We start from the raw sequence: 11,727 nt of genomic DNA on the forward strand, positions 1-11,727 counted from the left end.
GTTGAGTTTGATAATGATAATTATCAAATTCAATGCTATTTTTTACTTGTATCACATGTTTTGCAAATAATTCAAGAGCGAGATTCCAATGAGACTGAGTGAGACTGAAACGTCAGAAGAATACATACATCCTTATAATAAGTCAAAGGATTTCCTTTAATCATCGAAAGCACTAAATAAATTTTGGCTGAATCTCATGTAATAATCAATTAAACATTTTACATTAAACATATGATATAAGTAGTACCATAATGCTTTTTATAGGACCTACGGGGTAATAGTTACTTATTCTTTAATGAACTATTAAGTTTTGAACAGGTTATTCAAGGAAACTATCTCATAAACAATAAAATAAGTTTGGTTTTTTTTTATCTTCCTGAGAGTCTAGATTTTGTTGCTTTAATTGCATATCTTGTTTTTACTTTAATCATGCTACTGTAAAGTCGTATTCTTATGTGTAAAAAAATACATTCAAAGCGATTGTGTTGTTTTTTTTGTTTTTTGTTTTGCATTTTCAACACGAAAACAAACAGTTAGTTTTCCCCTCTTTAATCTGCAATAGTAAAAGATAGACGAAAGATGCCAGAGTGACATTTAAATAAATAAATCTGACAACGCCATGTATAAAAAGATAAAAGACAAACCGACAAACAATAGTACATAAAACACAACATATAATACAAAAGACTAAGCAACTAGAATACCACTAAAACTGGGAATGACAATATGGAAACCGAAAAAGTGTTTTAAAATTTTTAATTTAATATTAAGACGTTTCTTAACAAAAATATAAGTTGAATTGATGAATAGAAGCGCAAGTTGATTGTAATAATATCTGTAGCCCTACAGCTTTCCCACAAAAATAATAAAATGCAGGTCTCATTAGACCTTTTATTCGTCTTTTGTGTTCCCAACATTTCAATCATGATAAAAAAAAAACCTTGAAGGCCTTTTAAAAGTACAAAGTTGAAACCATTTTTCTTACCAATGTCTGTCAAGTCTTTAAATCTTTATCTGAAAATCACAGCGCACGTAATAATCAGAACACGTTGATTGAGACACGTGTCTTGCAAGACTGAATGTCAAAAGAAAGAAGTATAAACATCGAGTGTGATACATGTAAAATAACGGCATTCACGTTGCACGATATTGACCCTTTATCACCCTCTGTATGCAGTGCTGTTAATATGTCTATATTTTACAATCCTTTAGAGCATTTGAGTATTGTAAATATTTTTCGAGATTCAGTTTTTATTTTCATTGAAAGTTCGATCACAGTTTATCCAAACCGTAACTGAAACTTTCCATTTTTCCTATGTCCTTTCCGTTTATAAAATTTTCGAATAAGTTTCATAAGTTTGTGATAATTCCAACGTGTACTCATGTTATTCCAAGACAAACTGCGTTTCTTCGGTCTATGGAATAATATTTTTCTGTTTTGACTTTCGTGATGTGATGTCGCATTGCCGTCAATCGACCGTCCGTGTCGCAGCTGTATGCTTCCAGATCTGTTTGAATTCTTCCATAACCAGTATTGGTGGTGAGTTTGAGCGGAAGTTGGATCTAGTTGTCGTTTGCCTCTTTCTTTTATATTCCTTGTGTTTAAATGTTTACTAGATATTACTGACAATAATTTCGAATATGTCATTTGAGAATGTATGCCGGTTATATCATTGTCTTTTGAAATTGGTAATGGTATGACTGATCCATAAACATAGTTCACTAACACTAGAATACAACACGCGCATCTTTTAACGTCCTTCCTGCAAAACAATTAAGAACTGTTATGCAGACCTATGCAAATGCATTTAAAATAAAAATCCAGCATTACATATACTTAGTAGACTATGCACTAGAATTTTGTAAAGTTGCTGGGTTGTCAGTATTATATATAGAAAATAGAGTAATCATATACAAAATATTTGCACATTTGCATTTGATATAAAGTGAAATTCAAAACAGAATAATATAAAAAGAAAATCATACACTTTTTAAGGTTAAATTAAGTTTCTTTACCTCATTGTCAACATGATCAACTTCGGAAATAAAAAATGAAGTCAAGTTTCGTATCTAAATACATTGGATAACAATGCAGGAGACATTCCTGTGCTATCGCCCTTCAGATAAATCTCTTCAGGGGAGATTCTTCAGGTAATAATTTTTGATTATGGGAGATGATCATGGTGTGTTGTTGATCTACAGGACATCCTGAAATACCATATACCATCATATTCTGGACATAAAAGGCGTCTTTAACAAAAATGACTACTCCAGATTTCCGTTGGTTCACAAAATATTACAATGTGAATCAATAATGTATATATTGAATGGACAATTCTACAAAACATGAAAATAAAAACCTGAATTGAAATTGAATAAATAACAGGACATCTAAAAGATGGTAAAATGGTTTCTCTCCATTGCCAGTAAAAGCTAAGTAATGGCCCATTTGTGTTTAGAGGCCGAAGTTAATCGATTGTCACCTCTGTAAACAATCAACAGAAAATCATGGATATTCAGGTAAGAACGTGTATATACATAAGGCTTGGTTCACACTGCCGATCAGATTAACTCGATGATCCCGATTGTCAAAATTTCCACGACCTAGCGTAACCAAATTCGTGATCGGGCCTGTTTACGACTTCTACCCGACCGGTATCCGACTGTACACGACTTTAACTCGACCCTTCACGACTTCTTAATGGCTGTATCAAGATTCAAACCCGACCACTAACAAAAACTATGTATAGGGCCTAAACATAAACCTATACATGTACTTGTATATAAGATAAGATAAGATAATATAAATTTTATTATCCAATTTTGGGCGCCGAGAGACATAAAGATTATAACAAACAAAGTAAATCCAACAAATGACAGAATACATATCAAATTAAACTACAAATTGTTAGAATATATAATATTTATATATTATATATATATATATATATAATTTTTATAATGGTATAGCCTTTTCCCAAATGTTGCAGCTGGGGAGAACACACATCAAAAATAAAAAAATATTGTAATATAATATATACGGTATATTTATATTGCAATATGTAAAAAAAAACAGTGCATTTATTAATGACTTATCTATAATACTAAAATTACGAGGTCCAATTTGTCAGCCGTCATCACGTAAAAACGACGAATCAAAGAATTCAACTTTAAATATAACTAATATAGTACCAAGGTGTAGATTAAAAATTACACCACACCACGCTCTTTTGTTTTCCACGTAATTAATATTGCGAATAATTAGGAAGTTCCGGGTCGAGTCCGATACCGATACCATTAGTATATTCACCTTTTGCCTATATTACCTTATCTGTATGTTCCGCATCTGACAGGCGCACCACCAAACAGTGTATTCATGATTAATATGCTATATACACGGGTCATAATCACAGGATTCACATTACTTAATTTTCAAATTGTTGCCCTCTGTAGTATTTTAATCAGTAAGACTTTCTATGATAACAATACGAATACCAAACATCTGGACTAAAAATTAGGCGCATAGGTACAGTTTTCAATTTGTTAGCGGGCATGACGTAAAACAGCGAATCAAATAATTCAAATTTATTTATAACTAATTTGGGCAATGCTGTTGACTAAAAATACTCCATTCCAGGACCTTTTGTTTTCCAAATAATTATTATTACCAATAATTGATAAGTTCAAACAGAAAGCAGAAAAAACTGTGTATCTTATAATCGGCATGACTTTATCAGATGTCAATACTAATACTAAAATCAGGGGCGGATCCAGAACCTTGATGACTGGGGAGGCACCATGAAAATATTTTAAAAGAGTTGTTAAGATATTTATATATGTTAATTCAAACAAGAGGCATAATAAGCATGTGTACATTAAAGTATGTTCAATAAAGTTAATCAACAAGAATGTCTGGTAGCACTATTCTCCTTGGATTTCTCCTTGCATACTGCATCACCACCTCCTTTGGATTTACAAACAAACACTAATAAAAGAGGGACGAAAGATACCAAAGGGACAGTCAAACTCATAAATCTAAAACAAACTGACAACGCCATGGCTAAAAATGAAAAAGACAAACAGAAAAACAATAGTACACATGACACAACATAGAAAACTAAAGAATAAACAACACGAACCCCACCAAAAACTAGGGGTGATCTCGGGTGCTCCGGAAGGGTAAGCAGATCCTGCTTCACATGTGGCACCCGTCGTGTTGCTTATATGTGATTACAAATCCGGTAAATTGTCTAATTCGGTAGGTCACCATCTTCGCTAGCCAAGGGTTACGATCCACTCCCGCTCTCTTCACCCTTGGCGGATTGAGCCAACATTTGTGATAACAATGTTGCGCCATCTATCGGAAGATAAAAACCACGCCAATTCCGAATACATTAGTCTTGACCAATGGTAGCACTTGAACTCTTCAGCTTGGAGGTAAAAAAACGGTAGCGTCTAGATGCTACACACTTGGTAAAGCCGGAAATGAAAGCATACGTCAACATTCATGCATTTGTGCATGAAACATACACAGGAACTTCCATTTGTTGATTAAAACATTCAAGTTTTCACTAAATATAGTCGTATGTTTAGGGATGTAAAGGCTTGTTGCACAAAAAACACGTGGCAATTGTTTACAAACACTTTCTACATTTACACGTGATCATGTTACAGGCGCATTTTGATTGGATGCAGCGAGTTTTGACTGCAACCAATAAAAATCCTTACCTTGTGTCTCCGAAATTTTATCTCAATCCGCCAAGGGTGAAGAGAGCGGGAGTGGATCGTAACCCTTGGCTAGCGAAGATGGTAGGTCACATTCATGAAAGGGGAGGGGATTATATTTACGACGTAAGGAACATATCCGATATCATTTGTGAAACGGTTATTCCATAACGGTTAACCAACTCGTGATGGCTTCCGTAAAATTTACGAAGGGATGATTTCAACTTCACCATTTGGAACTCTAGGTTTAATAGCTTCCTTGTAAGCAGTAACCCTCTATCAAGAAAATCATGATAGGAAATGCAAGCACGGGAATATCGTATCAATTGGGAGATATATACCCCGTATGCAGGTGCTGCTTAAATGTTGCTACTTAGAAATGGAAAGTTCACAATTGGAAATCTGAAATCATCTCTTTTGTCGTAAAGTTTTGTCTTCAACCGACCCTCATTGTCAATTTCTAGATGTAAGTCAAGATATGAAGCCGACTTAACTGTATCTGTAGTATCATTATCTCCAATTCGATGGGATAGATGCGTTCCACATAGTCACCAAATTTTGAATTGTTTAGTGAAAGAACGTCATCTATATAGCGGAATGAAGAGTTAAATGATATAGCTAACTTCTTATCTTTCTTCCTTAGAAGTTCCTGGATGAAGTAAGCCTCATAATAATAAAGAAACAAGTCGGTAAGTAGAAGGGGCACAGTTTGTTCCCATTGGGATGCCGACAGTCTGTTGAAAAACATGTCCTCCGAACGTAACAAATATGTTGTCAATCAAGAAATCAAGCATCTTGATAATATCGGTTTCAGAGAACTTTTTGTTTGAATCAGAATGATTCTTTACAAAGTATGATTTATCCCTCCCTAAGACAAGATACTTGTATCTACGTTGGCCATTCTTTTTTATGAAGCAAAGTAATACCAACTCTTTTAATTTGTCTTTTAGTTTGGAATGTGGAATACTTGTGTCAAGAGTAGAAAAGTCAAATGTTTTAATACTGTTACAAGATGAAAGAGAGTTAGATTGTATGTACTCTAAAAGATCTTTGGAATTTTTTAGTATCCACATCTGATTCATGCCACCTCTAGAATAGGCAGTTTCACAATAACTTTGAAGCCCGTCTTTGATTGCTGATAAAAAAGATGTTAATAATTTAGATTGTATCTGCAAAACATTTCAACTCATATGTAATAAAATGATTTCAACTGGCTACTTTTATTTAAAACCTTTCATGGCCTTCTCACCTCATTTCTCATACGGATCGATTCAGGTCAGTATTTCAACTTCTAATATTCTCTAGTTTTCTGGTTGTCTTATATGTTTTTTAATTTCATTTCATTTCATTTAACATGTTTTGGAGTCACGCGTGACGTAAAAAAAAATCAATTGTTACTGAAATAGTACACAATATTATTAAGAGGCAAGCTGAGGACCAACTCCGGCGCGGGATTTTCTCTTTGCGTTAAAGGACCATTGGTGGCCGATCGGCTGGTATGTACTCTTTGGCCGGGTTGTTGCCTCTTTGATAAATTCCCTTTCACCAATTTCAATTTTATGACCTCAAAATGAAAAACAATATATCATCATGTTCATCTTGGGAACAGTTTAGTTTCATAAAATTAATAAAAACACAATCAATATACACTCTATAAGCAATATAATGTTTAGTCTGAGAGCTACATGCTCTGTTAAATTCTGGAATGAAGCAGATATGTATTTCATTCGTTTGATTAGTTTGAGCTTTGGGTTTTGCCATTTAATAAAGGACTTTCGGATTTGAATTTTCTTAGAGTTCGGTATTTTTGCTATTCTATTTTTTCCTGACTTGGTCCAGACATTTCCTTATATACAAAATGGTGGGTTAAACCTGAGTTGATAACTATCTTAACCTCTCACTTGTATGACAATCGCATAGAATCCATCATATTGACAAGAATGCGCAAACGAAACAAATACATAATAGAAAAAATGCAAAAATAATTGGTTAGATTGGTTAAAACTTTGGTTTTTTTTTTTCGAAAAACTAAGGATTTTCTTATCCCAGGAATAGATTACCTTAACTGTATTTGGCACAACTTTTTGGAATTTTGAGTCCTCAGTGCTCTTCAACTTTGTACTTATTTAGCGTTATAACTATTTTGATCTAAGCGTCACTGGTGAGTCTTATCAAGGATTTGTATAGTTAGACTTAGTTTGTCTAACTATACAAATCCTTGGTCTAACTATACAAATCCTTGATTAGACCCTATTCAAATTTGAACAAAAAAAATAATAAAAACCTACTAAGGAGGTTTTGTAGGAATCGGGTTTGTCTGTCTTAAAAGTAAAGATGTTCAACTGCACATACGCGTGCCCTTGTTTTGGACAGTATACTAACATATACATGCGATATGTCTAAGGACAAATTTTGAATTTGTATCTCCTGAATCGAACTACAATTAAAGTTATGACACATCGTAACGTGGAACTCTTTCGAAAACATATCTTTCGACTATGACATGAATGTCCCAAGACTATCGTAAGATATAATTAAGTCATATGATACATTTAACAACCAGGCCCTTGGTGTTTCCTTTTTACAACTTATTTACAAGTATGCAAGGTTCATTTAATAATAACATGGACTTTCCGAAAATGAATAGTCACATGATAAAATTAAAAGGTTTCTCCCACTACACATACATAAATTTATTTATAACAAATAATGATTAAATGTCTGTATTTTACCTGGATTTTGGTCTTTAAAATCGATTTATGATATTTGTACACCGGTAAAGAAACTGCTGATGCAGAAATTGTGATGTACTTAAATAGTCCATACCAAATTATAACCAGTTATTAACCCTGATATCTTAGGAAGAGATACAACACATTTGGTGTTTCAGAGATCTTTACTTGCGAAACATGTCGGAAAAGTTACGACCAAGACTTGAATTGGAACAGGTAGGTGAAATTTATTACTAAAATTAGTTTGGTAATTAACTGTTACAGTCACATATTCATATGACGGTGCAGATATAAAAGGGGGGTAAGATTAGCTTAACGTGAAGCCTTGAATAAATGATTATGTTCATTTATTGTACATGTACCTCTGTTTGGAGGGATTTTAAATGACAAGTTATATGCAAACATTCGAATCGTAATCTGACTTTTATTAATTTTGATTATATAAAATTTCCCTGGAAGCCGGCTCCCAATAAAAATAATTTTGGTAATCGATACTCGTAGTCAATATAATGGAATTTTATTTTATTTTCATACAAGTGAGAGGTTTGGCTAGCTTAAAAACTTGATAAACCCACCATTTCCTTTAGAACATACTTGTACCGGCCTCTGGATAAAAGACCCTTAAAGAAGATTTTAGCCTTTTTTCTTATGAGAAATTATTATACGTTTATCTTCTTGTCAGTTTGACAATCAAAAAATGATGGCAAAAACAAAAATTGATTCCATAAAGACTGATAAAAAGAGCCTAACTAAAAGACGGAACTGATCGGGGAAAGGGTTAGCAGATCGTGCTCCATATGTTACTCCGTCGTAATTAGCTCCTATATATAAAATAAGCTGATAAGTTATATCATGTTGTTTGAATCATATATAGATAGTTCTTTTGATACATTTGACCGAATTAAAAAGCACAAAGGAACATAACTGAAAATCTTAGCAATAGTTTTACACGAACCTGTAAACAGAACTATGAACGAACTCCGAAAGGAAAGCTAAACCTGTACCACATGTGGCCTAACAAAACCATATTAAGATTCTACAACTTGATCAAATGTTTTACTCTTGCCATAAACACTTTATCGATGCCATTATGTCAAGCTGTAAATCGCAAGAGTTTATAACCTTTTTCTGAGTATATATTACGTTGTCTTTCACAGATATGCCATCAACATCTCATTCTTTATGAAATAATTACACGCAAGTATATAATTACTAAGTAAATTAGTAGCCGTGTTGAATTACCTGTGACAGTTCTCCTTACCACACATTAATAAATATTAATTAAACTGTTTTCCTTTGCAGGCATTCAATATTATTGCCAAGCAATTTGAATTTAAAGATGCCCATTTAGAGTTGATGTCTGACGAAAGGCAATCAGCCTTACTAACCTTCATCAAAGAGCATTTCCATCCTGATGAACCACTAATACGAAGTATCGGTTATACTCCAGACGAAGAATATGATCAACTAGTCACATTGTTTCACAAAGATAATCTGTCTCTCGTGCTTATTTCTGATAAAACCAATGAGATTATTGCATGCAGAACAATAGGTTTGGCACATAGAGATGAACCAATGGATCCTTCCGAACTAGAAAATGAAAAACTTGTAACACTCTATAAGTTTTTTTACCATAAAAACGAAGAAATGAACGTTTACAAGCGTTTCAACATAGAAACATCTATAGATTTCTTTGTTTTAGGGACGCACAGAGACCATAGAAAACAAGGGATTGCTTCCAAAATTTTCCAAGCTGCAATGTTGTTTGTAAAAGAGCTTGGACTGAAACCAGCATATATCCATGGTGACGCAACAGGTGTTTATTCTCAAAGGATATTTGAGAAATCAGGATTTGAGACTTTGCACACTTTTAAATACGACGAGTATAAAGTTGACGGTGAAATCGTGTTTAAAGATACTGGTATTCATAAATCAACTAAAGTGTTTGTGAAACAATTGTAAAAAAAAAAAAGCTACGTAAATTACTAATAAAATACCAATAAAAGCAATGCAAAATAATAACAAATAAACGCTACGAAAATGGTAGTTTTAATAATGACTAACTAAAGTATAGTGTTTCAATCATTGAAATCTTCAAAGTGAAGTCAGCATGGATATAATTAAGTATTTGATTTAAAACAGAGGGGAAATTGGGGATGGCAAGACGTCATGGTACGTTTCAATTCCTTAAGTGACTATTTACTGTTATGTGACGATATCAAAAATAATAACGTTATGCATTAATAGTCATCGTTGAGTGATTGAATGGTGGCGTTAAATTTCACTTCCAGTACTCTTCATTATATCGTGTTGGTAAGATTTTATTGGATTGTAGAACCACTAAAATTTTGTAGGAAAACAGTCGACGTCTGGACTCACTGCCTCGGTATGGAAAGGCTTGGGATTACAATAGATCATTCTACTTGTTAATTTGTATTATTAAATTTAAAATCTCAATATTCGGTGTCGTATTCATCGATGTTTTTGGTGAGTCACAATATGTATAACGTGACCAGGCAAAGGTCTGATGACAAATATAATCCCAATTATATTGAAGATATATTATATAAAGTAATTTATGAGTCGAACCAGTCACATTCTAGTGTTTACCAAACAGCACATAGAATTTACAGATCTTCGTATTGATTTCCCATCTTTTATGTAGTCATTTCATCATTTTGGGCTAACATGGAAATAATATTTCCACATTTATGTGCTCCAAGTGTCGGTGTTTTTAAAAAAATTGCAAGCTTGTTAGAAAGACTGGTTTATGGTATAAAAAGAAGATGTGGTATGATTGCCAATGAGACAACTATCCACAAAAGAGGTTCTTTTCTAAATAATTCTTTTTTATACCAGTTTCCTTTATACTTTTTACTTTAGCACCCCATTATTCTATTTTCTCTATAATTTTTGCATTAATATTTGTCTCTAATCTTATTTTAGGGTCCCTTATTCTGCTATTGTGGCTCATTAATTCCAATTCTATAAGTCCCATCCAACCCGTAGCTATTGTATTGCTATGGTCTTCGATGAACATGTTCTCTGTGCAGTAACTGTAATTTCTTCTTGTACGGGTTCATGGGGGAGTCTGTGAAACAAAATTCGTTTACAATCATCGACCTCAGGTTGTTTCATTGTATAACTGTGTACCCACTGCATTTTGGTGTTTATTGCATCCATTTGTAATAGTACTAGTATGTATTTTTTAACCATGAGGCATTTTCATAATGTTGTTTAATCTGACCCTTTTAAATAGTTACCAAAGGTACTAGGATTATAATTTAGTACGCCAGACGCGTGTTTTGTAAGTGACGCTCATATCAAAATATTTATAACGCCAAACAAGTACAAAGTTGAAGAGCATTGAGGATCCAAAATTCCAAAAAGTTGTACCAAATACGGCTAAGGTAATCTATGCCTAGGATAAGAAAATCCTTAGTTTTTCGAAAAATTCAAAGATTTATAAACAGGAAAATTATAAAAATTTGTAAGGGTTCCGCGGAACCCAGTGTCTCGCCTACTTTTGCTGTAAATTGCAGACAAAATGAGGAAAAAAATCAATAAAAATATTCCTCTTGATACTATCTTATGATTGTAAGAAGATTCTGTCCAAGTTTGGTAAAAATTTAGGATAGTTAATGAATCTAATAAATGTTTTGAAAACTTTAACTGCAGACTGTATGTAGTGTTAACTGGAAGAAAATATAAGTGCATTTAAAAGTAAAAAAACAGAAAAAAATGGAGTTATCTTTTTTATAAAATTTACTTCTGGATACTATCTAATGATCATAAATAAGCTTCTGTCCCAGGTTGGTACAAACCCAGGATAATTTAAGAAAATTATTAAAATTTTAAAAACTTTAACCACAGAGTGAATGCAATGTTTCCCTGCAGAAAAACTAAGTCCATTTAAAAGTAAAATACGGAAAAAGTGGAATTTTATTTTTACAAAATTGACTTCTGGATACTATCTTATGATCATAAACAAGCTTCTGTCAAAGTTTGGTAGAAATCCAGTATAGTTTAAGAAAGTTATTAAAATTTCAAAAACTTTAACCACAGAGTGAATATTTGTGGACGACGACGACGACGGAATGTAGGATCGCCTAGTCTCGTTTTTTCGACTAAAGTCGAAGGCTCGATAAAATTGACCACATTATTGATATTCATATCAACACCGAAGTGTTGACTACTGGGCTGGTGATACCGTCGGGAACGAAACGTCCATCAGCAGGGGAATCGACCCAGTGGTGTAAATGGCTATCAA

At 33.2% G+C, this 11,727-nt stretch overlaps 1 protein-coding gene across 1 annotated transcript; it reads left to right on the plus strand.

Moving 5' to 3' along the window:
- Positions 1-7,408: 7,408 nt before the first annotated feature.
- LOC134707566 (uncharacterized) lies at positions 7,409-9,916 on the plus strand. Its single transcript, XM_063567446.1, has 2 exons — positions 7,409-7,673; positions 8,760-9,916. Exons 1-2 carry the CDS (start codon positions 7,635-7,637, stop codon positions 9,417-9,419), a joined length of 699 nt encoding a protein of 232 aa, XP_063423516.1. The 5' UTR covers positions 7,409-7,634; the 3' UTR covers positions 9,420-9,916.
- The last annotated feature ends 1,811 nt before the right edge of the window (positions 9,917-11,727 follow it).

This window comes from Mytilus trossulus, chromosome 2, assembly GCF_036588685.1.
Source record: "Mytilus trossulus isolate FHL-02 chromosome 2, PNRI_Mtr1.1.1.hap1, whole genome shotgun sequence".
NCBI lineage: Eukaryota > Metazoa > Mollusca > Bivalvia > Mytilida > Mytilidae > Mytilus > Mytilus trossulus.

Coding starts and splice junctions, on each gene's coding strand:
- LOC134707566 (XM_063567446.1), top strand. CDS start 7,635: ATGTCGGAAAAGTTACGACCAAGACTTGAATTGGAACAG. Junction 7,674..8,759: donor CAAGACTTGAATTGGAACAG/GTAGGTGAAATT, acceptor TTTCCTTTGCAG/GCATTCAATATTATTGCCAA.